This window comes from Copadichromis virginalis, linkage group LG5 (assembly GCF_057382275.1).
Source record: "Copadichromis virginalis isolate Kocher_CV1m ecotype Utaka linkage group LG5, C_Virginalis_male_GT1.1, whole genome shotgun sequence".
Lineage (NCBI taxonomy): Eukaryota > Metazoa > Chordata > Actinopteri > Cichliformes > Cichlidae > Copadichromis > Copadichromis virginalis.
The window spans coordinates 38,638,999-38,665,687 of NC_140622.1; the positions used below are offsets into that span (position 1 = coordinate 38,638,999).

General features: G+C 39.5%; 1 protein-coding gene across 1 annotated transcript; it reads left to right on the forward strand.

Annotated features, from left to right (window-relative positions):
- psmf1 (proteasome inhibitor subunit 1) lies at positions 1-13,242 on the forward strand. The gene is made up of 7 exons (XM_085457732.1): positions 1-265; positions 1,464-1,616; positions 2,468-2,550; positions 2,948-3,145; positions 8,543-8,599; positions 10,588-10,749; positions 12,464-13,242. Exons 1-7 carry the CDS (start codon positions 137-139, stop codon positions 12,513-12,515), a joined length of 834 nt encoding a protein of 277 aa, XP_085313858.1. The 5' UTR covers positions 1-136; the 3' UTR covers positions 12,516-13,242.
- Positions 13,243-26,689: the final 13,447 nt, after the last annotated feature.

Sequence of the window (26,689 nt, forward strand, 5' to 3'; positions counted from 1 at the left end):
GAAAAGCCGGGAAGCGGAAATGGTTCCTGTTGCTTGGCACCGAACTGCAGCTTGACTCAGTGAAGCTGCTACACAGACTTTCGTTTTCATTTCTTTTGCCTGAAACTGTACCGATGTTGGCAGATTGAAGGAAAACATGGCTGGCTTGGAGGTGTTGTACACCTGTGTCGCAGGTAACATCACCTGCCCGCAGGACGCCGTTGTGTGTTTTGTTCACTGGGAGTTGATAAAGAACGGATACAGGTGCATCGGCTCAGGAGACGAGGTGAGTTCGCTTAGTTTAGCTAAATCTTGTGTTAAATTATCCCACATTATGGCAAAGATAATATTTTCTTTTTACATCATTCTTACGCCAAATTGTGGAATGCAAATTAAATATTAGCAAAAAGATTCTGTGTATGTGGTTTTCGATGTTTTTCAGACCGTAATTCCAATAATTCTTAAAATGTCGGTTTTTCCAAGGGAGTTCTGTATGTAATTCTCAATGTACATTAGCTATAGCTTCATAAACAAGCATCACCTCCCGTGTGAAGCTGACGTTAACGCGAAGAATTTAAAAGTGTGAGAAATGCGTTTTAGGTTTCTTTAATCCAACTGTCATGGCTGATATTCAGTTTGACGGCATCTGTTTTAAGAGGGACAGTTTACCAAAACTGTCATGTCATCTTTAGCTGGCTAACCCACTGGGGGCAGTCATCCTGAAACACCACGGGAGTTTATGACACAGATTCGTGTTAGTGTGCAGCCTTGCTATCCTCCACCCTCTCCCATTGTTCATTTTACAGAAATCAACAGGTAATCAGTATTATTTTTAAAATGAAGCATTTATAATGAGATTTAACGTGAAAAGGGAAACGTTTGGCATCTCTGTGTGATTGTTTTACATAAAAACACTCTGGAATGACACCTACCATTTAGTAAAGTGACCCAGTTCCAAATGAGACATTTCTCTTTATTGTGAACATGATGACATGTTGAAAAGTTTTTTTTCTTTAGATATAAATAATGAGAAATTTTTATGCACCTAAAAATGAATTCACTCTACCGGATTTTTATGTGTATCATTATCATTATTATATTTATTTTTTCCACGTTCGTTTTTTATTTTATTATGTGGAATTTTTACGTTATTGACCAATGTTGTTTTGTCACATTTTAATTATAGGGTTAGTCTTGTTTATGTTAGCTAGTTTTAGTCTGTTTTACTGCAGCAACACAAGAATCTGCAATATGTTTACAATTTTTTACAACAATCTTACAACCTTAGTGATGAGATTAGTATATGTTATATCTAATAATAACACATATTTCTTGCTGTAGTTCTTATGTATTGTTTTGTTATTTGCAGTGAACTGGCCAAATTCTGATAACAAATATTGTGAAAAGAAAAAGCAGGTTTCTGATTGAATTGACCCCCTTTGTTTTTATCTGTCTTCACGGCCTCTGTGACCTTCCTGCTCCAGGCCCGCAGCAGTGATAAGAAGTCCGAGCTGCTGCCTGCTGACTGGAGTAACAACAAAGAGCTGTACAGTCTGCGATACAAAGCCAACAACAGTGACACCCAAATGCTCCTCAAGGCAATCACTGTTGATTCCACCTTGATCTTCAATCTGATGGTAAGCACATAAACATTTGATTTGAATCTTAATTAGTTTTCTAGACAATGGCAATTTAAAATAGTGCTTTAAAAATTATGGTAGTGTGTGGGTTTTTTCCCTCTATTAATGACAGCAGAAACCTGAAACTTTGCATAATTACGAGGACGTTATACTGCCACTGTTCTATCAAAGTTTAAAACGAATGTCCTCATATGTGGATCTCGTTTTTCTCAGAAACAAAAATTATGTAAAAAAAAAAAAGAAATCTGGTAAGTCTTAGTTTTTAAATTCATCAGGTTCCAATCAGCCCAAATAGCAAAGAGAAATTTAAAATGCCATGAAAGAGTTCAGGTCTTAGGAGGTTAAGAAGAAGATTTTTTCCTCTGGATTATTTTTCATTGGAGCACTGATATAGACCGACCAGTTTATCCTGCATTTCAGTCCTGATGTAAGGATCCATAAAAAGCCTTAAAAGGGAATCAAGTCAGATTTTCTAAGTTTGAATCTTGATGTTCAGAGCAGACATCACTGCAGCCAGGGGTGAGGTCGCAAACACTTTACTTTTAAATTTGTGTTTTTTTCGGTCATTCGAGTTTGTATCGATTAAAATGTTTCGATTAGTTTAGTGTTTAGTTCAGTGAGTTTTAGTTTTTGTCATTCATATACGGGTCGTATTACTGCACTGTAAGACTGGAGAAATGTAGATCTATGCAAAGATCTGACACACAGTTGCGTAAAATAAGAAAATATGATTTAGGTTCAGTTTATTATTTGCTAGTTTGTTGAGATATTATTCTCCATGTTAATCTATCTTTTTAATGGATCGTGTGTGTGTGTGTGTGTGTGTGTGTGTGTGTGTGTGTGTGTAGAACTCCAGCACACAGCAGGTGTCGGACTTAACGGTGAACATCAACGACCACGTGAACACTGACCAGCTTCACACATTTGACAGGTTATTTTTTTGAGCTGCTCTACTTTATTAAGCTTTTATTCTGTTGTCTTATGTTGTTCTGATTATTATAATTGTTGTGTTAGACTTTTGGATCCTGTAAGGGACAAACTTTCCAACTTTAGGAAGAAATGTATAAATAGTAATAAAGTATGCCTCGTACTCAGCCTGCCTTATAAGGTCATCTCAGATTGATACTCACTTGTTGTTGAAATCTTTTATTTGTTGGAAAAAGCCTATTATAAAAAGGTTGTCTGATAGGGAGGGTGGCCTTGAAGGGCAGTTTGTTTGATAACTAAAGATTATTTTGAATTGTGAGTCATGCTTAGCAACTCTGGTATAGTCAGAAAATAAACATATAGAGCTGAAAAATAAATGAAGTCATCTCTCTTCTCTGCAGTGTGTTCAAAGATGCAGACAGTTTGTCAGAGAAGGTGAAGACTCAGCTGCTGCCCCCCCTGGACAGACCGACCGGACAGAGAGCAGAGAGGAAGAGTCAGCGGGATGAGGAAGAGGAGGCGCAGAGAAGAAGAGGAGAGGACAGTGACCCCCTCCGTATTCCCAGCAGGAATCCTCGCCAGGGGACACACCCTCACTGGTTGGTGATGATACAAACTGTGCATGCAAAACTTTACAACAAAACTCATGAACTGATCGTTAAATATGTACATTTTACTGTCATGTGTGACACACAGTTATGGTTGGCACATATTTGTAATGTTCCTGGTTTCTCTCTCTTTTGCATTTGTGGAAAAAAGAGGATACTGCCTGAAACTATGAGTCAAATAGAGATAATAACGAATGCCTTGCTTACTAATTTTTCTATATCCACCTACTTTTGCTCATTAATGAGGTTCTCCCACCAGCATAGGATCAAGTAATTAATCTAATGTACATTCATGAAGTTTTAACCTTATATTTGTGGTATTTCTAGTTTTACTCAGGCTGAATATAGTTTAGTCTATTCATTGGCAGTCTGGCCTGTTCAGGTTTTCCGGTTTTGTGTGCATTAATGTGCATTACTCACTCACTTAATAAATTCGAACAGTCTAAAAGTCCAGTTTAACCTTGAACGATTTTAGATTTGTTTGCACTTTGCAGACTTGGAAAGAACTACATGACGGAAAATCAATGAACAACCAACAAGTTGTAATCCTTAACATTTTCATGGCATCAGAGCCTCGTGTTATTAATATTTATGACTGACATTTTGGCATTTGATACACACACACACACACCCCTGGATGTGCTGAGATTGTGGCTTGTAATACGTCTAGACGGAGCATCTGTTGGCAAATGAGGACAGAGCTCAGGCTGTGTGTGTGTGTGTGTGTGTGTGTGTGTGTGTGTGTGTGTGTGTGTGTGTGTGTTTTACTCATGTTCAGGGACCTAAATCTGTTTATACATTCCCTTCTGGGGACACAAAGCAAGTTCCCATAAATTAATTATTACAAGGAAAGACTTAGTTTAACGTTCTGGTAAGTGTCCAGAGAATGAATGTGAGTGTAATAAGTGTGTGTGTCTTTGTAACATCCTCTATATCAGCGGTCCCCAACCTTTTTTGCGCCGCGGACCGGTTTATGTCCGACAGTATTTTCACAGACCAGCCTTTAAGGTGTTGCGGATAAATACAACAAAATGAAACCACTACCGGTACCAAAAAAGGAAGATTTATTCATAACACACAGGAAAAGACCCAGGGAAACAGAGTTAACGATAAAATCAATTTTAAAAAAAGATAAAAACCCTGTGGGCTAAGCAGAAGGTTTGAGTAAGGTTAGGGTGAGGCGAGTCAGAGAGCAGTAAGTACAGACACAGTGTTGTAAAGAAAAGAGGTCTGAAGGCTCTTAGTGAAACACTAGTCATCACTCTCCTTCTCATATTTGTTCACAGTCCGCAAGCAAGCGGCCATTAGCCAAAACAGGGATGATATACTGCACCTGTCCTGCACTATTACGCTGCACTATTTTATGTAGCTTGCCAAATTACATCAAATAACATGATCCATGGTCGTAGCTATAGACAGTACCAAAGATGGATGGAGCCACTCTCTGGTGTGTTAAGTCTCTTTTGAAACAGACGTGATAAGACCGGAGTGCATCTGACTTACAAGCTGAGGATATTGTCGTCTCACAGGTTAACAGCTTGTCATTACCTAGTGAACGTACCCTGGATAATCATCATTTCTGAAAATTAGAATTTCCACAATTTACCAAATACATTCATGTTTTAATCAGTTTGACCTGATTGAGCCGATAAAGGCATCAGAAAGCGTTTGCTGAGGTCAGGGCTGTGACCACGCCTAACTTTTTTGTCTTTGATATTAACTAAGGAGTTTTTTTTCCTTACTGAAAATGGACCTTTGGGCGGCTGACTGTAAGTAAGCACGATTGCTCAGCATATAGTTAAGGCAGGGAGTCTGGGCTACCTTTTGTAACAGATGTCTTGGCATTTTCCTGATGATTCTACACATTTGAAAAACTAAAAACTACTTACGATATGAATTAAGCTCCATTTAAAAATGTTTAAACATATTTTTCTTTGGTGGAAAAGAATGTTTTGGCAACAGCTTTCTTTCTGTCTAGAACAGTATGTATTTTAGTCATTCATAGTGACACAAAGCAAAGCCAACACAGGGTGGTTGGATGGTGCTAACAGATGAGCTAAATTTAGCTCATCTGCAAAAATCTGCTTAGTGTGTCACAGTAGATGTTATAGTGTAGTCATAGAAAAATGGCAGGTAGATGTAGCAAATAAGTTAGCTTGGATAAATTAGCTGTCCTTTTTTTACATTTTATTTTGTGAAATAAGATGGAGTGCAATTTATCCATGTTAGCAGGAAATCATTAGTCAGAATAAAGTAAGAATAAACCAAACAGTCCCTTAGATTAATTTCACTCTAGTCCATCTCTGCAGACGTGGTTCACTACCTGGCTAAGCTTAACTAGTTAACTTTAAGAAACACCAGTGCATTGGCACATACTGGTGTTTTAATGGGTGATGTTTGATAGAACAAAAGCTGAAGAGAGCAGGGTTGTTGTTTTTTTGTTTTTTTTTATTCGTTCATTGTTTATTTATAGTAAACGTGAAAATCTTTAACATCCACTAAAAGTGACTTTAAATTTAACTTATGGCAGCATTTTCTGATAAAAATGCGCATTTTGTTTGGTGATGTTAAATGTGGTTATCCTGGAAATGAAGTCAGTGTAACGTCATCTGAAGTGATGGAAACATGAGCACATGTGTGAGCGAGAGCTGCGAGACAGAATCACTCTGACTTTCACTCCTCATCTCATCTCCCTCCTCCTCTTCCTCCCCCGTCCTCTTAGCCATGACCCGCTCAGATGAGATGCGAGATGATGTCAGCACTTTATCGACCTCCTGCTGTCACCTCCTTGTCCCGAGAGAGGTGCAGACAGAGGGGGAGGGAGATGAGGATGAGAAACGGTGACAGATGGGAGAAAGTAAAAGTTAAGAGGAGAACAGACCAAGATAATGGAGAGAAAGTAAGAAAGCACTCCTGAATCCTTAAGAGACGATTCGGGAGTAACAATTCAGAGAAACAAGCAGAGTGATGGCAAAAGCAAAGACAAGACAAGGGAGGGGGCAGAACCTGAAGACCTGAAGGTTGGATGAATCAGATGTGGGACTCTCCACCAGTCTTACTAGAAGCTGAATCAAGCATGCCTGTGTGTTTCCATTTTTAAAGTTACTCTTAGAGCAACTGTCTTTTATAAATGACATTAGTCATTGATGATTCTAAGCTGCAGGATCCAGTTAAAGTGAAATAATGATTGTAGGATCAATAAATAAATGAGAATTATAAAATAAATAGATAACATGTTTTTGTTAAGATGGAAACTGTTACCCCCCAAACATCTAGGAAATGTTAGAGAATCAGAATTAGTTTTCAAAAGTTAAACTCGCAGATTCTTAAAACGTGTTGCTTTTTGCTGACCACTTAAAGTCCTTTAGACTACAATCAGAAAAGTCCAGCTGGGATTTGAACCAGGAACCTTTCTGTTGTGAGGTGACAGTGCTAACAACTCCTTTACTGTGTCTCCTCAGTCCTTCAGTCTCCCAAAAGCTGACTTCCCAAAAGTTTTCACATTTGGGAAGCCTTTTAAAAAGTAATTTTTTTTTAATTTTTGCATTCTTTTAAATATACCAGAATCAGAATACTTTAATAATCAATAAGGTAACTATGTATGTAAAATAATGAACCAGCTAGCGATTGTCAAATGGACATCAATATTCTGCATTCAAAATGCAATAAAACTAAATTTTCTACATCAACTATCGTCCCAAAGTTGAGCATTTTTAATGTCTAAAAAGAACCAGATTCAGTCGTCTCAAACAAGCCTGGAAAGGGAATGTTCAAATTATATGAGGTCCATGTATGTACAATTACGTACAGCTTTCAGACCACTCTAAATGACAACTGATCTATTTTTTCTACTCTTGGCTCTAAATGATGTCACTAAGAGAGGATTTCCCTAATATGGTCGTCGGGCACAGCTCTTTTTGGAAATCCACAAAAGTTGATTCTGTTCATCTGGATGTAACGTTTTCAGTGGCAGAAACCTTTTGTTTCCAACAATGGGCTGGCAGATCAGTTAATTGATCATTGATATGCAAATTCACATGACCATTGATCAACAACCACTGATCAAAGCCCGTGATCAATGGCCACTGATCAATGTCCATGAGTACCATTCACAGAGAGTTGGGGAATGGCTGCGATCACCGCACTGTATGATGGTGAGAGATGTACCCTTAGGCCCCCTCCTTGAGAATTTACATATTAATGATCAAGGAACTGACCTCCCAGCCCATTGTTCCTTCAGTTATGCTAGTTTAAGTCATTATGCAAATGTACACTTTATAAGATTGGGGAAACCTGCAGTCAGCTGAGACTGAAGAAGTCACCTGGATGAGTGACGAAAAGTTTCTCCCACTGAAAACGTTGCGTCCAGATGAACAGAATCAGCTTTTGGGGATTTTCTTCCCTGGATGATTGAGCATCCATCAAGTGTGTTTTTCACCAGAGATTTTTCTTTACGTTTCGCTCTGAGAATCTTCACCTTCTGGTTGTCCTGACAATTTGACTGCCTGAAGTAAGTCCTACTATTATCCCAGAGGACCAAAGGAGGAAATGCCGGGGTTTCAGTGCTGGAACTGTCCCACTGATTATCATGGGGAATGTGAGGCGCTTAGTCAGTGATATGGACGAGCTCGGTGAGCTGATTAAGACTCAGAGGGAACACCGTTAGTGGAGTTTGATGTGCTCCTTGCAGACGTTGTCATGGCAGCAACCAGAAATGTGGAAGGATTGTGATTGAAAAGTAGTCTCCTCTCGAACACGCTGCTGCGAAGGAGCGTTTCAGTGGCGTGAATATTAAAGCGCATGCTAAATGCATTAACATGCCTGAGAGAGTTCGTCATATCATTGAATTCAGTTTGAATCACCGCACTTGGGATGTCTTCCTCAACTGACGAAGGTCCTCCAAATGACCGTGGCTGTGTGTGGTAAATGGCTATGGATAATTAATGGACCCAGACCATCCTCTGCACCACTTAGCGGACATGCAGCCGAACTCATTTTTCTCACTCTTTTATCTCCTCAGAAACATGGACACATACAGAAAGTCTTTACCACCTCATAACACATTCGTTTTATGTTTAAGCTGCTCATTGTATGATATAAGATTTTTACATTTTTATAATTTTACTTTTATTGTAAGGTGTTTTTATTGTTTTCGCTCTTGCAGTGGTGAATTTTGAGCATAAATAAAGTATTTATTTTTATTAGATGTTGGTGAAGAAGATCGTCGGTTGTGTTTCACGTATTTGACACGTTGCTAGCTGTTGTAGTTTGTTTTCCATTGTAAAATGATGTTAGACTGATCCTGTATTTAACTGGTTTTGATGTTTACGTGTGTGTGTGTGTGTGTGTGTGTGTGTGTGTGTGTGTGTGTGTGTGTGTTTGTTTCAGGCCCGACCCCATGGTTCCTCCGTTTGCAGCTGGGGGAGCAGATCTGGATCCCTTTGGGTGAGTCTGTCTCTTCCTGTCATGTTTAAATCCTTTAAATCTGTTTATGGAATTCAATCTCAGACATGCATTTAAGCATTCTCCTGGGTTTTCCCTAATCTGGGATTTGAGGATGAACAGTCGGCCCTCACAGCAGCGGACAGCTCTGGATTACTGGCGCGTGTCCAGCTGAAAGCGAAGCTTTAAGCTCAGATGTCAGAGAGTCGCAGAAAAGATGACAAACAAAAGCAGCTGCAGACTCAGAATCTAAGTTTAGTTTTAACATTAATTTTTTATCAGCTCGAGCTTTTCTATTGTGCTAACACAAGCTGTGTATTGAAGTACCTTCCACCAGGACACTTTTTAAATCACTGAAGGTTAATCTGATCTCCTTGTTTCCCCATATGTAGCTTTAAGTATCAGCTTGTCAAAATACCTCACTGTAATGTGGAAGTAAAGCAAATTAATCAAACCCAAGTTTTTGTTGAAAGCTGCCCTTTAATAACTGATTGATATTTTTACCCCAGGAGTATGCAGGCATTACTCTTCTACAATTAGTCCAGGTAGTGGCACCAGTATAAATTTCATAAAGAGAGCTATTGCTTGGCATACAGGGTTCAAAATCAAACATATTTTAGTCAGAAAAAGATATTAACATTTTAAAAGATCTCTACAAGTCGCACTATATATGATTCAGGGACTCTTCGCTTCTATGTAAACATGAAAACCTGGTTAAAACACACCTGTGGTCATAGTTGCTCAATGCTTGTCTTGCTTTGTTGCGCTTTCGTCACGTTTGTAATGTTGGTATGTTTGTGCTTTATGGTTTTTAGAGACTAAATTTAGCCCGTCCAGAAGGCGGCTGATGGCACATTGTTTTTTACAGTATAGATGTTATAAAAGATGGACATAGTTACTGTGACATCACCCACTCTTAAAACCTCGCCCTAATTATTTTTGCTGTCAGCACTTAGTGTTGTGTAACCAGATGAGACTAGCAAGGTTAATGAGAGTAACAGACAAATCTGAAGGTAATGGGCGAACACTGGACAGTCCTCTTATTTTTCTTTAAAAGTGGCCATAATTTACAAAATGATCTCCCCGTTTTATTCAGTATGACCTGAAACAGGCGACTCAGCCCATGAAATCTCCAGGAAAGTGTTTAATGAGGTCTCAGAGAGTGCCGTTTTCCCACAGACTTCTTTATAACCACCAGGAGTCGTCTCCTTCTGACCATTAGAAATAAAGTTTGCTTAAGACACTTTAACATCAACTTCCCTTTTCAGACTCGAACGAAGCAAACATCTCCAAACTGAGTCGCAGCTATTATGTAACTAGTTTTCTTACAGTTTTTAATAATTGCTAAACTCAACCCCACCTTAAGATTTTTCTGGTTCACTTACAAGGTGAGCTTTTGGCCGAGCCCTGCAGAAGAGCCAATAAGGCCCATGAGAGGTTTTTAATGGCAGCCAAGTGATCCAGTATGACCCACAGCACATGTACACAATGTAAAAAGGGCAGAGGGCATCCATTTGTATATGTTTTTGGGTTGTGTTGCAAGATGTTATCCCCCCTAACCTGTGCTTCAAGTACACTGATAAAGTGGGCGTGTTTAAAAACCAACTCAAGGTGGACTTTATTTGTTGTGTTTAGTGTGTATTAGCGTTTTGTTCTTTGGTTTGATTTCTGTACTGGGGAGCTCTTTACGACGTCTGTTTTTGAAACAGTCTTGTTTGGATGTCGAGCGTGGTGTAAGCTGGATAATACTTTTGAAACCGCCGCTCCGCGGTGGGTGGTTTTTAGCTCCGTCGTCATCCATTACAATCATGAAAGTACAACTTGTTTAGGATTTTTTTTATGTTATAATAACATTAATGTTACTTAACTAGTGATTTATTTTTAAACACTTTCAGATAAAACCTGTAGCCTGTTTATCTTTGACAAAGTCAACAAAACCAGCTGACACGTGTCCTTCTCTTGAATCTCTGAACTCCGCCTCCCCTCCTCAGTTCTCGTGGTGGTGGTGGGATGATAGTCGACCCCTTGAGGTCAGGTTATCCTCGCTCTGGCTTTGACCCGTCTAGTGGGATACCAGACATTCTGCCTCCTGGAGCCGTTCCCCCAGGAGCTCGCTTCGATCCGTTTGGACCCGTCGGACGTCACAGACCAGGGTGAGACACACACACACACACACACACACACACACACACACACACACACACACACACACACGCCTCCATCTGTCTGCACTAATTCAGGCTGTAACAGCTCCTCAGCTGTGAGGCTCCACTGAACCTCTCAAAGGGTCAAAGACACTTTGAATTTCGACATAAAATAAATTCTCAAAAAAAAAGATCTTATCTTTCGACTTGATCAAAAATCCAAATCCAAGAGCAGCGTTAAATCAGTCAGTGGTCTTATTAAAGATTTTTTTTTTTTTTTTACTTCTCAGCTGCAGCTTCACCAAATGAAACACAACAAAGCTGCACCCATTTTAATCTCAGTAATACCAGATGGCCTCTCCATTTTAGCAATTTAAAGAGTTTTGAGGAGCCACCTTACATAATGGAGGCAGCTCTTGACTCTGTGTCAATCCAAATAAAGGCTTATAATGGTTACAACATCTTAGATTTGTATGATTTACTCCACTGAAAGATACATTCTTCACAGAACAAATAAGAAAATTGAAAGCAGCTTTGAAGCAAATTAAATACAACAGTTGTGTAATTTCTTATGTATTACAGAAACATTTGGTGCCATTTTCAAGATTCATTGTAAAATAAAACTTTGCATGATTATTAGATAATCATGCAAAGTTGCCTTAAAGTTGTTGTTTTTGATATAAACGTGAAGATAATGACAGAAAAAAAAGTATATTAGTCACCTTCCAGCCTCATTTATAGACACAGATTTTAGTGACTCTATAGCTAAATAGACTAATAAACCAGATTTAATAAACAAGTAAAGGTTGCCTGTTGTCCTGGAAAAAAACCCGTCTTAGTTCTGTAGTAAGATTGTGTGTTTAAAGTTCCAGTCGCTCGGTGTCAGTCCAACAGCCGCGACCGTCCAGCTCAAGTTCCTGCTGGAGAGGCAGAGGAGTCCCCAGCAGCATTTTCAGCAAATGCAATGAAGCAAAGCAAAATCGCCTGCTTGGCATTTATCTAGCTCCAAACTGATATAGATGAAACTCACAAATGAGACAACCATAAGGAAAATAATTAGATGAAGGATGCCTCTGTTTGCAGCCTTAAGTGCTGTGAGTGTGCAGAAATGCATACACAGTTTTTCAATCTGCTTCTGTTATGAAGCTTTTCAGCCCAAAATAAAGGACAGAAAGCACTAAAGAGGGTTTAATTGTTAGAGCCTCTGCTTTGTGTTGTGAACAACTGAAATCACTGCAACAAGAACTTTTGTGCTTTCCAGGTTGACTGTGCATTATCTTGAATTATAAAGGAGACACACCGAAAACTTTTCCAAATAAAATAGCAAAAATCAGTCCAACAGCAGGCAGTGGACTCCACTAATCATTGGCAGGCGGTGTATTTGCTCCATTACCTAACCCTGCCCTGCAGGCCTCAGCCTGAACACCAGGAGTCAAAATAAAAATAAGACAAAATATGAAAAAATGACAGTATATAAAATATGACGATGGTGAATGGGCCAGCACCTTCTTATTCAGCTGAGCACTTGGTTACTCCTCATTCACCAAATCACACACACATTCATACAGCACTTTTATCTATGTCCAATCTGTGCACTCACACTCGGTCCTTGCCCAAGTAGACTTAAGACGTGTGCACAGCAGGAGTCGGGGATCGAACCACCCACCTTCCACTGGCTACAGTAACAACAGCTCTGTGTGTTTCTCTTGTTTTTGTTTTTTAGGCCGGATCCAGACCACATGCCCCCTCCTGGCTACGATGACATGTTCATGTAGTACCCTGGATTGTTTCCCGATTTTCTACTTCCTGTTCAGCATCTTTTCCTCCAGCCGATAGCAGCCGCCTTCTCCTCTCTGAGGGTTTGGTTTCATCCGTGTTTGTGGCCTGAAGATTTTCATTTTTCTCTTTTTGAGAAGGAGGGTTTGTTTTCTGATTGCTCATTTCATATGAATTAAATCTTTAGGATGCAAACTGACATAACAAAAACCCAGTTACTGCTGTCTCAAATATCCGTGACTTTGAAATGAAAAAGTTGCTCCAATGTAAAAGAGCCCCTAAAAGAACAATGCCATACAGATGAAGGTCGCGCATAATAAACTCATATTTTGTCTTTTATACTGACATCTGAACATTGCTGAGCAGTATTATTTTGTGAAGTAATGAGGTGACATTTGGCTGCAGGGCGAGATCTGCGAGTCTGGAGATTACTGCATAAATGAAAAATCTCACCTTTGATCAACAGAACCACCGAGATGCTTAAATCTAAAAACATGTACGAGTGAAAACCCCTCTCTCTGCCCTTTGCTTCCTAAATAATAGATCCCATCAAACTCCATCTACCAGTTTATTAATAAAAGAGTGCTTCTTCTTTTTCATTTTTGATGTGAAAATATTAAAGAACACTGAAACATGGTTCTTTATTTGTGTTTAGATTGTTGTCAATTGAACAAGTCTATTTAATGATCTCAGTAATATATACTGAATAAAAACCCTTTGACGAGATGCTCTGGTTTTTGTTACTGAACTTTTTTTTTTTCTATAAACTGCACATCAGAGATGGACATACCCACTGTTGCATCCTCTACAGTAGCTACTGTGTTGGTACCTGACAGTAATCAGGAATTTGGGTTTTCGTCATATTTTTTTTTTAACTTACCAATTAGTGCGAGCTAGCTTGGCCAGCTAAAACTGTACAGGTGCGTTCACAGAGAAACACAATCTGACTCATAGTGTAAAATTACTCACCAAAACTGGATCACAGGTACCTTGGACAGGCTGTAGTACAACTAACACAAATCATATTATTGGTAATAAAATGTTCTCAGAGGGCCAACAGCACAATCGGGATCTTAAGGTCGAGATCCATGTCTGTCGACTCGACCAAAGCAGCCATAGCCTAAATTTAAATGGTAAATGGCCTGTATTTATATAGCGCTTTACACATCCAGTCATTCACACATTCACACACTGGTGATGGCAGCTACATTGTAGCCACAGCCACCCTGGGGCGCACTGACAGAGGCGAGGCTGCCGGACACTGGTGCCACCGGGCCCTCTGACCACCACCAGTAGGCAACGGGTGAAGTGTCTTGCCCAAGGACACAACGACCGAGACTGCTGGGCAACCTTCCGATTACAAGGCGAACTCCCAACTCTTGAGCCACGATCGCCCACAGTTTTAATAATTTTAATAATAACGAGTTCACATCTCAAAGTTTTTAAGAAGGTAAACCGCATTCATGGAGTCTAAAACAGTTTCAACGTCAGGCTGTAAAATAGTTTATTTTAGTTGTAAGGTTGGATACTTTCACGTGGGAGACAGTGGATGCTGACTCACCGTTGGAAGCAGCCTCAAGTGGCCAGCAGAGGAACTGCAGTTGTGGCACTGACTTAATTTCCAACCTCGGAGCTGTTAAACATCAGTATTAGCATACTGACATTAGCATTCAGTTTAACAGAGGCTCTGTCACCATGGTTGCAGACTGAGATGACGTTTCTCTTCAGCATCAGATCGTGGAGTTTAAACAGCTTGTTATAAACTCTGTGTTTTCAGGCCTTTTCTGTCTCACACTGTGTGCCTTTTTTTTTTATCTTCTAACAAGCACCTGAGAGAGCGCTGCTGTGACCAGAGCATCAGTTTCCTGTGCTATATTTACCTCTCAGCACTCCCTGGGCAGAGGACTGGAGATGGCTGTTTGTCGCCTGCCTGCAGGGGAAATAACAGCTTGTTGAGCTGAAACTAATGAACAATACAGAGCTAAAGAGGAAGTTTGTGGACCAACTTTTTCTTACAGTGCTGGTTTCTTGAAGAGAAAAAAGGCCTGTAAAGAAAATGATTCATGGCAAACATGTAAGGTGAAAAGCTGATGAAGACCACACAAGGCTCATTTCTCATCACCCGTGGCTCCCTGTGTCTCTATGTGATAGTCAGGTCACCTGTGCATGGTGTACCCTGCCAGCCCTGGATGAACTGATTAATATTTTGGATATTTTTTTATTCTAAAGAACCCTGGCAGTAAGGAATATTTTTTATTCAATTCTGGAAACAAACACAGGGAGCAGAGAATCACAGTGATGTCACTCCTGGTTTTCCTTAAAATTCTTGTAGCAGTATTTTGAACTAACTAACTATCCAATGGTCGTGTTTTTTAAATAAATAAAGGCATGAATAAGCTTCCTGCTGGGATCGCACTGGATAAGATAACCTTTATTGGTCCCACAGGTGGGAAATTTGTTTTGTTTTGTAACAGCAGAAAGTGGACAGTGCAAAGTTATATAGAAAAATTAGAAGAAAAAACACTGGAATAAGATAAGAATAAGATACTGTACACAACTGTACACAATATAATGAAATAGAATACAAATGCTATATACAATTGCGTATCATACAACGATGCCAGAAAGAGTAAAATGACTTGATTACAGCCTTAGTATGGTCAGTGAAACTTTGATCACACTAACATTTATCACATGGATTCAGGCTGTAGATTCAAGTTGCAACTGTGCATCTTTGTTTTAAACATGTCTCTCTTTAATTGAAGCAAACTGTGTTGCATCCAGACTTCCAGTTTTCAGGGCAGGATCAAAGTCGTTTGTGAGACAGCCAAATGAATCTGGGTGTCGTTAGCATAGCTATGATAAGTGACCTTGTATTCTTGAAGGATTTTCCTTTAAAGAAAGCATGTAAAGACAACAGAGGCTCAAAGACTGATCTTTGGGGGACTCCACACAGTATTAGGGTTTTCTCTTATTCATAAGTAGAGAACATAATAATCATTATGAGGCCCAAATATGTTTCTAGCTTCATGCAGATTTTTTGTGGACCAAAACTTGCTCAAATAAACTGCAGCTCCTCTAATGACCACGTGAGGCTGTCACTAAAAGTGAGTCATACCCATGTTTAAATATCCAAAATCACAGCAGCAGCCCTTTTTGTTGTTGTTGTTGTTGTTTACAGCCGCCAGCTACAAAAATAATTTTGAAATCAAATGATTGTTTCTCTCTTCAAAACAAATGTGAGGTGTATTATATTTTATTTAGATTTAAAATTAGGGGTCTGTGTGTCCTCACACTTGGAGTCCCTGAACTGGATTTCGTTTGATGTGTTTGTGCATTTGGGGCATTTTTAAAGAAATTCTCTGATGCTTTCTGAGGTAAATGTTCTCACACATCAAGAAGAAGTTTGTGCTCGAGTACTGATGAGTATTTGTGTGTGTGTTTGTGCAGCACTCATTCAGCACTAGTTAGCAGCTCTTGTGTGTGCATTGTATCCATGTTGTTTGTGGAAACAGCAAGCTAACCAAGCTAGCTAAGCACTCAACTGACTTGGAAAAGCCAACACAGGAATAGCTGCATGGTGTTCTTTTAAAATGTAAACTGAGTTTACCCATTTGAGCTCATTAGAGTTTGGACTGTGAGGTATGTTGCTCTGAGATGTTGTCAGCACACAGTTTCCTCCATGCTTTGACTTCCTCCTCTTTAAAATTCATAAAAAGAACAGTCTGTTTCCATTTATTTCAGGATATTTTAAAAGTTATAGTTTTAGTTTAACACCACATAAACAGCCTTTATGTTTTGCTTTGTTAGGATGTAAATGGCAGCCAGAAGAGGACAGTAAAAAAAGAGTGAGTGGGAGTGACAGGGACATAAATCAGTGTCTGAAAATCAAAACACAGCTCAGTCAGATTCATCTGATGTTTCTCCTATTAAATTTAATGAGAGGTTCTGTGTGAGGCATACTTACCTTTAGATCGTCAGGGGGTCTTTACTAATGCTCCTGTGTGGGTAGAAAGATAGGCAAGGTTCTCATTTTGTCTTGTGGAAAACAGTAATCTGTGACATTTATGAGTCATGCTGACTGGGGATCTATCTGACTCAAGAGCATAAATAAAAGGGACAAGAAACAAAAACAAGAGGAGACATAAAAAGACGTCATGCAGCTTTAAGAAAAAAGAACTCAGTTTAAAGACTGACAGTAATAACAATGAGACAGAGTCCTGGAGACAGACTAGAACATAGAATTTAATGCTAAAGAGCAAAGTCAGTTTTTAAAAATCTAAAAATAAGCCACAACCAGCTCAGCCGGGACACTCGGACACTTGAAGGGCGGAGTTTAAATATAAAATCCACTGCAGTGGTTAGATCTGCAGGCGTTTCAGTTAAGCTCCTATTGCTTACTTACCGTACAGTGTAGATGTTGATTGCATAGCTTTACAGCAATAACACAATTCAAGTTTATACTGGTTCCCTTAAGGCCTTCTATTTTGTTTTTTATATAGCCAGGGTTTATCTGCATGATGTCATATCCTTTTGTGAGATGAGTAACGATTAACAAAAAATATTTTTTGCAGCTTTTCCCAGAGAGCTGATATGAAGCCTCCACCATTTGTGATACTGTTTATACTATGATGATGATGATGATGATGATGATGATGATGATGTGTGGGTCTTTAAAAAGCTGCAACCTTCAAAGGTGTAAAGTTAAGCCAAGACAGAGAAACAGAAACTGCAGAGGAGGCCACTGGAGGCTGGCTGTAAAAGCAGGTCAGTCCCAGCAAACTCCCATATTAAAACATCGAACCCTACAGCAGAAATAATCAGGTTCATAAAAGTGCTTCAGTGTCTATAACTATTTTCTAACAACCTGACAACTGTATGAGTCACAATTATTTTATTTTGACATTCTTAACAAGTCAGCCACCCATTTGAATTTTATAAGGACTTGAACGTTTGCACTGCACATGCTCACACAGGCAGCTAGCTGATAGCTGTCTGCCAGGCTTCACCTCAGCTCATTCATCTCATACCTCAGTTTTAGTCAGTAAAATTTGGGGATTTTATTAATCCGTGACTATTAAACAGCCTTGGCCACAGCTTCCAGGTTAGAAAAGTGAAGCTGGTGCATAGCTGCCTTAAACTGAGATTCTTTCTGATGGTCAGCAGGGGGCTTTTCAGATTTTCCTATCGTTTCTTCTGTCCTATCCTATTGAATGCAATCATGCAAATTTAGCAAATCATGGTCTTAAAGTAAAAAACGAGTAGAAAGCGGGGTTTACTCTTACTCAGGGACAGCTCAAGCCCTCATCAGGTCTGATTTCAGAACTATGTGATAGTAACTGACAAAACATCCAAGACAGGATTTCACAAACCGTGTGGATGCGTCATGGTGTCTTCATCCATCTTTCACATACAGTCTATATCTGGTACTCACCAGTGTGTAAGGTTGTTGTTATGTTTGATTTAAATAAGTTGAATTGAAGTTGGAAAAAGTTTTCTAAGTTTAACCCGGAGACAGAGGAAGCCTCCCTCTGATTGTGCAGTAACACCAGGTTGCACTGCTGCCACAGCGTGGGAGCTTAATCTGCAGGATGTTTGTCTCACCTCTGAACCTGATGAAATGCAAATAAGGTCCAGCAGAAGTTGAACTGCTAAATAAACACAGAGAGCAGCAGCCTGCATTAAAAACAACAGCAATTTTATTGGTCACGTTAACAAAATCAGACTTAAAAACCAGCATCGTCGTTACATACAGGACATGGCTCTTCAGTATGTACAGGAACAAGGCATCGGACCTTTAGAGCGTCACACATTAATAACATGCAGATTCACTGGCCTCCTGAAGCGCACAACGCAGCGTCTTTTAAAACCAAGTGAAGAGCAAAAACAGGAGATGGCAGATATATTTGTAGTTATCGCTGGAGTGAGAATATATTTGCTGAAATCAGTTACATTTGAAACTGTTACATTCAAACGCATTCACAGAAAGTCGTGAATCAGGATTTCAGAATTTTTAAGATTTATAAAATGGTAATGAACAACTCTCACTAATAAACACTGGTCATGGTAGAGCTTTAACAACACAACTCGGTTTGAGACTGTACAAAATCCTCTGTGCTCTTCATTCAATACATCAGTGAGCAAAACAGGTGTCTGTGCAGCTCGAGCAATTTAGATTGTTCTTAGGCGGGACGATAATATCAGCAAATATGCAATCTAATATTTATTATTGGATGAAATTTAAAAAAAAAAACAAAGGTAAGAAAATCCTCTTCACTCTTTGTGGGACTGAGGTTTGGTTTCTTGTAAAAATCATACAAAGTCCTTAAAACTTCCTCTTTAGACAGAAAGAAGCTGATGTATATTTTAAAGAGCATCTGAATCCTCTACAGTAATTACCTGCAGTAACGATCCTTTGCAAGGATTCAAACTTGGAAAAACATACAACAGTTAGCAGCATTTTATGTAGGACTAAAGTTAAAAAGGAAACACTGAGAAACATTTGTGAGACACCAGGTTCACACAGAATACATCACATGAATGCTGTTACAAATAAAACCAGCCTTTAATTATCCTGATCTGGTTGAAGATGGTTGCTTTATCAGGAGCTCAGGCCTGTTTTGGGGGCAACTAAAGCATCATAACTACCCTGTAATTCGAATGGCTCCCTCTTAATGACCGCTGGTTGAAGTTAAAGGGAAAACAAGCATCATAAAAGGATGATTTCCTGCTGTTTCTGAATTTCCACAAACTGGAGAAACTAGAGAAAAGGAAAACAGCAAACAGATTCCTGAGCCACATTCATAAAAGTCTGTGACAAAATCTGTGTCTGTACACAGCTTATAAAGCTCTGTGCATGCACGGTCCCGCTCTCTAAAGTCTTAATTACTGTGAAATTTCATGCATGTACACAAGCATAATTTGCACTCTGGTCTTTAACTGTAGGCGCTTCCGTAATTCAACCTTTGCATTTAAATTCTCTGTAAATTCTCGAGTTATTTTGGCAGGTAAGTAAACACCAATGAAGAACAGCAATTTGTTGATCTCACTGAGAAACATCTAATGAAAACTGTAATGAGACCATCAACTCTGAAAGATAAGAGAAAAGAAATGGTGGTGCTGCAAAGTTTGCTCAATCCACAACAGTCTGATTGTGCAACTTTTATCCGTCTGGCCTTCTGATAAGTAAAGTTCACAGAAAATACAGGAGGAGCTACTGAGTCGAGTAATATCGAGATTTATTTGACCAGGTTTTCATGAAGACAGAGCTCTGTTCTTCTTTTGTAACAAGTAAACGACTTTAAGATGATTTTTACACAGATATTTGCAACTTAGCACCAAGAGTGAAGAGATAAATGTAGTTCTCTTAAATTCATGAATATAACAATAAATGTGACTATTTTATACTTGGAGTAATAAACCAGCATTATCTCACACACCGCCTGCTCTGTAACAGTCTCTGTAACCCTGGTTTTCGCTCAGGTTAAAGGGCTATGTCACCTTTCTCAAGTAATACAATCATTATAAGACTCAAATATCAACAGAGAGTTTATTTATTTTACTTTCTGCTATTTATAATAATCTGTAATCTATAAACATTTCCATTAATTTATAATATAACATAACTAAAATTCCACCTTAAAATCAAAGTGATATATCCCTTTAAATTCTTTTTTTTTTTTTTTGCTATATTTTGTACTAAACTTTACTTTCATTGTCATATATTCATTGCAAAAGACTCACAGACAAACACAAAACTTCTTTCTCAGGCCACATAATATTTTTCATAGTTTTTGTACACTTCTTAGACCTTAATATGCATCCCTTCATTCTGCTTTCATAAAGCGATATTTCACTTGGACAGAAATGTTTATTTTTTTAATCTAAATTACTGAACAGTCAGCTGTAAACAGAGGCCGCCTCGGGGGCATCGCTCACTCTTTTATTTCTACTTTTTATGTAACGTCTGAAAATGTTGCTGCTGACACGATTCGAGGCAACGTGACCTCAGATGGTTTCCATGTTTACTTCTTTTAAAGCAGGAACGTCAAACTCATTTGAATGTAATAAACTCAGAGAAAAGTGCAGTGATAACTCAAAGAATCCCATCAGCATGTCCACTCAGGCTTTAATCCACACTATAAGAAATGGATCCATAAAATCACAAAAAAGTACTGACATTAGCCAGACTTTGTTTCCTGATTTAAGAAAAGAGAAATTTTCTGTTATATCACAGATAATTTCTGATTTCTCTTTAATGGAGACAAATGATATTTGATATGGTTCATCTATAAAGAAAAAACAAACTTTTCTGTTATTTAATGCTTTTTCTGTTACTTTTATTGGGATGTGGCAGCCTGAGGTTCAAGCCTTTGTCAGTAGGACCTCAGGCTCAGGAGACAATAACAGTTTGGAGTCTTGTGATTCTTACTTAATGAAAAGTTAAATTTGAGCCCTTCTTCTCTGCAAAGCACGCCGGGCTGGACCTTTGACGGGCCAGTTCTGGCTCTTGTTGTTTGGTACGTTTGACATCCCTGTTTTAAGGCTCCAAAATTAAACTCTCTTAAAACGTTTTTATTCTCATGGTTTCTTTAGATTAAACATGACCATGCTGTGAGCATAAAGGCATTTCATTTGTTATTTAGAGGACAATGCCTTGGAGTTATCTGACTTTAAAGCCTATGTGTATATATCTCAATCAAAGATCCATCAAATCAGGCAAAAACAACATGAATCCTTTATCATTTCAGCTTCATGGAAGCTGACTGACACTGAAGATCGTCCAAAAAACTTTCCACCGGTGTGAAATATCACTTTATCTAATCAAATATACATCTATTACCTCTGTATGTTTCAGAGAAGAAGAAAAAAAAAGTACTTTATACTGAAGTCATGTGACTGTTTACACCAAACTGGCTCGCGTGTGAACGACAGAGATCATGAGATTGGGCGACTCTGCCGCGATGCACCAGCTCCAGCGTTACAGTATTAGTTTGTACATTCATTGAGTCTCAGAGTGAAATGCTACTGTTGTTTGTCACATTTGTACATAAAGGGAAACATCGAGCCGCAGCCTGCAGAAGGAAGGACCTTTCAGAACGCTTACATTTCTGTTTTAACCAGGAGCTTGTTGTCACAGCGACCTGCGGTGGATTTTTTCTGAGGCGCCGGGACGTGTTGTGATTAATGAGAATCAAATCAGGGTCACAACCCTGTGTGCTGCTGAAGTGTCCTTGAGCATCGTTCTGAATCCCAAACAGCTGTGAGAATGCTGTGCTGTGTCTGAACTTTGACCTCTGACCACTCAGTGTGGAGAAATGAGGGAGGGTGAGGACGTTTTTTTCTCTTTTTGTGCAACCAGATTGTTTTTGTTCGTTTTAGCTCTGATATTTCTGCTTTAAACTAGGAAGGAAGGAAAATAAAGATATGCACTAGATGAAGTGGGGGGTGCAGGTGCATGCAGATATTTTTAAAAACATAGAGCAGAGCGAAGTCAAACTGTGCCTGATAACTGTCCGCTAGCATTCACCTCGTCATATTTAAGCTGATACCAGGGCCGTTATCAAAGAGAAACACCCGGCACCAAAGACTCCTGAGCTCTCTGAGAGAACTCTGATGGTAGAAATTCAACTTCCAGGGAAAGTTTTAACCTGTTTTGTGTCCCATAGAGCACTGAAATTACACCTATTTTAGGAATTCCCCCAAAAATAAGTCCCGAAGCATTTCATGATGACTGCAGAGTGGCGACTTTAATTTGGAATTGATTTGAAGAGCAAATTAGCAAATCACAGAAAGGGCGGGTTGTTCAGGCTGCTTTAACCTTCCCATACCTGAAATGCTACTGTAAGCTGCTTTGCAACCCACCTCCTCCCACTTGTTTTTCTCTTTCTGACTTAATCGGTGTAAAACTCTACCGCCAATGATGCCTTCTCTGTTCTGTGTCTGTGTGGAACAGAGCCATGCTGATAAATATAGCGACTGACCCTGACTGAACAAGGTTCATTTACATTTCCTGATTCAAGCCTATAAAAGGTGAGATTAGAAAATACATTTAACACCTTGTTTTGGTTAAAAAACAAAGTGGGTCGATTGGCAGCGACTTCTAAAAACACACATGAATGTTTCTGTACATAATCACCTTGATTTCCAATCAAGCGGCTGAAAAATGAAACCAATGCAAATGTGTAAACAAACAAACAACCTGCCGTTCTTCTGAATGTCCATTTGAGGCTGACTATGAACGTGAGTCAGTCCCCACAGACTCCGACTTTACAGCAGAAATAAAATGTTTACAGCCTGATGCTAAAATTGTTTTGGCCTCTGTGGACGTTTGTCTTCATTCATAATGTGGCTGCTTTGACTGACTCGCGTGCTTACACCTGCAGCTGTTAGCTGTGCTGGCTCCACCTTCTCAAATTCAAGTCACTGAACTGGACCTCAACGCCTTGTTGGAGCATTTTAGTGCAATTATCAGACAAATATTATGATGCAGGTTACAGGTCGTCCAACCTTTGCTTCGGAAAGACCAACATGGTGACGGCCAAAACGCTCACGCTCGATTTTCAAAACCTAAAATCCAGAAACAAGCTGGTAAACCCTTCTCTTCCATGAAATGAAATTAGGGTATCATTTCTACAGTGGCACGTTTATCCAGTACTTGTCTTTACATCAATGAGAACAAAGCAAAAAACTTAAAGCTCACAGGTTATTCTGCAAATATTTCTTGGTGCTGGTTTGCCAAGTTGCACTCAGTGAATCAGGGAAACATTAAACCTTCTGTTTATATCCCATAAAACCAGATAAAGAGACTTAATATCATCATATTTTCTCTGTTGTGCAAGGAGTATTACATTTTTATTCATTTTTTCACTCAGATGCCAATAAAAGGAAATTTAAGAAAGTCTAGCTGCTAATATTTTATTCATTCAGCCCAGAAGAGTTTTTTGTCGGTTTTATCCTCATGCATTTAAAGTTCTGACTACTCAGCTAAACTCTCCTCTTAGCCTGGAGTGAATTAACGCTCTGATTCTTGGAAAATGTGTAATTTATTTATTCCCACAAAGGCTGAGTGTGCATCTCGTCCTAGCCAGAGGTTTCAGGAGACTCTGAGACACTGTCTCCTCTATCATGTCCTCACAAGGACTTTTCATGACATCCGAGAGCTGCTCTACCAACAGTCCTTTGATATAAATAGACTATTTCCATGGCAACCGAGTCATGGCGGTGCCCGCGGAATAAAGATTGATTTTCTCTCGTGTCTTCGGTCAAAGTTCTTGACATTCAAGGATGTCACAGAGGAAGTGAAACACAGAAACATAGTTTCACACTTTTCAGACGCTCACATCCTCCATCTGTTTACATCTGCTTAATTATAAAATCCATTTGTGCATTTAACCTCACTCTTCACCCTTTGTGAGTGCAGCGACGCTGTAGTAATGCCGTCAGGGCAGGAGTGCAGCTAATAAATATATGCAGACCTATGAGTCACTTTAGCAAACGAAGACAGTGAGTGTTTCTCACTCGTGACTCTTCTTTCCTGATTCCATCTGCATATTCACAAACAGCTCACCTACGTCCTCATCGCAGACTTCATAATGCCCGCCTTCAGGTCTGAATAATGAAGCTGGTGTGGAAGAGCCTCAAAGCTGTATTCCTGCTAATGACCAGCAGGGGCAACGCCCTCTATACTTTGATTGCACCTGTGAGGAAAATGACCCTACTTCTCAATTGATCTTAAACCAGTGCAGACAGTTTCCTGATGAGCTCACAACTTTGGCTGTCAAAAGAAAGCGACAACAGCACAAACAAATTTAGCCAGCATTAAAGGATGTGAGGAGAAGCTCAAGCGTTCGTTTGGTTTCTGCAAATCTGTTTTAAACTTGGCATTTTTCAAAGCTTCCAGCAGCTCAGATATTTATTTTTATTTGCAAAACCAAAATCTGGCAGAACAAAAATCCACAGCAGTCTTTTCTTTGTCTCATGTATGAAACATGTTATTTGGACTCTGAATTCTGTGCAACCTGCGACTGACATTACAAACACACTCAGAATGCAGCTCAGTGATGATTACATTTCTGAATTTCTGCTGGTTTTCTACCATTTTCACACATTTTCACATGTAGTTGATCAAATTCAAACCAATATGAGCTCTAAGACTGAAGTTTTGAAAAAATACTCTCATGCGTGCCCCCCTCCTCCCATCTGAATGAGCTTTTCGAAGTGTAATCCTCATTCTTTCTGTGTCCTCCTCACCTGACCGCATCCATCCACATAACTGAACTAAAGACCCTTTCAAGCCCTTTTCTTCCAGCTCTGTGCATCCAACCTGTGTGAAGTGACCGAGCACCAACAATCGTTCCTTCTGTGATGTTGTTTCTCCCCACTAACATGGACCTGCAGGGTCCACAGGCCTAATCTGTTTCTCCCCCAAAGAGAACCAGGTTCAGACTTGTTTTTTTCCAACCTTGTTAAAACCTTAAGCCTTGTCTTTTTATTTCTGGCTGCCCAGAGGCCAGCGGGGAAACATCAATGTGTCATTCAAAGTATTCATGCAGAGTCACTCCTCGTCTTCCCCACTAAGCTGAAAATCCGCCTCTTCAAGAATCACCTCACGTCACCCGGCGACTCGGCTGCATCCCACCGCCTCGCCCACATCTCCTCCCCTCCTTCACTCCTCTCTACTTCATCCACACATGAATAGGAAAGCTTCAGCCTGTTTCCAAAGCAACACGATGACAATGAAGTGACACTTTGACCTTTGCAATCCTCACTTCTACTAGCATGACGCTAAAGCATCTCAGCCTGAAACTTTATCTCCATGTTGGCGTTTCTACTGTTTCTGAATCCAGTGCAACAGGAAAGAGTCTGAAAACCTGGAACGACTTTGACATTTTTGCACTTCTGCTTCTTCTGTCTTTTTTTAAGGTTTTATTTTAAATTCATGTCTCTTGTTAATGTCGATGAGGCTAAACAGGATTCAGAACCTGTGGAAAGGAGTGCTGGGGATGCTGCAGCGCTCCGTGGATGATTGCAGAAGAACTTGAGAAGAAGTTTGATTTGTCATTTCATTTTCATGTTTTATTTTATTGCAGTAAGTAAGTGATCAAACTATCATGAACTTATATATCCCACAGAGCGTCTCCAATATTCCAAAACCTGCTTTTGGCTGAGGGAAAAGTCCAGGACTTCTGGAGTGTGATGTAAAAGTAGCAGATGCTGAAAATGTGCCCGAGAAAGGTGTTTCTGACTTTTACAGTTACTGGAACATATTTTTCAGCGCTATGTCAGCCTTTTGTGTGTCTTTGGTTGTGCTCGCAGCCAACATGTTTGCAGCTTGGGAAAGTGAGAAAATTACTGTTGAAGGAGCAGCTTTTTAATGGACTACTGCTCTCAACACCAGACAGCATCAGCTGTGTCGGTCGGATCAGTGCATCATGACTCAGATTTGTTCTGAACCTCCATCACAGCCAGCGTGACTAATCCAGCAGAGACACGTTTGGCTAAAAGCGTGCCTGTAAAGTTTGAGTGAACCTCCAGTTCTCCTCCTTTGTCACAGTGAGCTTGGTGTGATCACACACTGACTGCGGAGGTGAGAAGGAAGCAGGGCAGCTTTCAGCAGCAGCGAAGGACGACAGCTGCTGAAAACATGGGAATCGTTCCCTCACGTGTGTCCCGATGTTAGCCATGAAGCCCCCTCACATGAAGGCGGCAAAGATCTCAGGTTTTGTTTTACTCACGGACACTTCAGCGGGGGGGGTGGGGGGGGGGGTGTGTGTGTGGCAAGGACCAAATCTGTGACCCTCTGTTTATAAATGTTAACCTGCAGCGAATGAGGTTACACGCTGCACACCGTTAGCCTGGTCTCTACCTGGATGCAGCTCCTGGTAAAATAACAATAACACTATAAATAAATAAAAACCTTTAACAGGTTTGAATATTTGTGTCATCAAACATTTGCTGTTTGTAATTAATAAATATAATAATTCATGTAAAGTTAAAATATTTCTTTATGTCTTTGTTTTACTTTTTAATCATTGCTTACACTATCAATGTTTATAATTACGTTAGTGTTGATAGATTCAATATATTTGAAGCTCATGCTTTTGTATATTTATTGGCCTTTTTTTTCTTATGTTAAATGTTTTATTACTAAAATATTCAGAAGACTCATTGA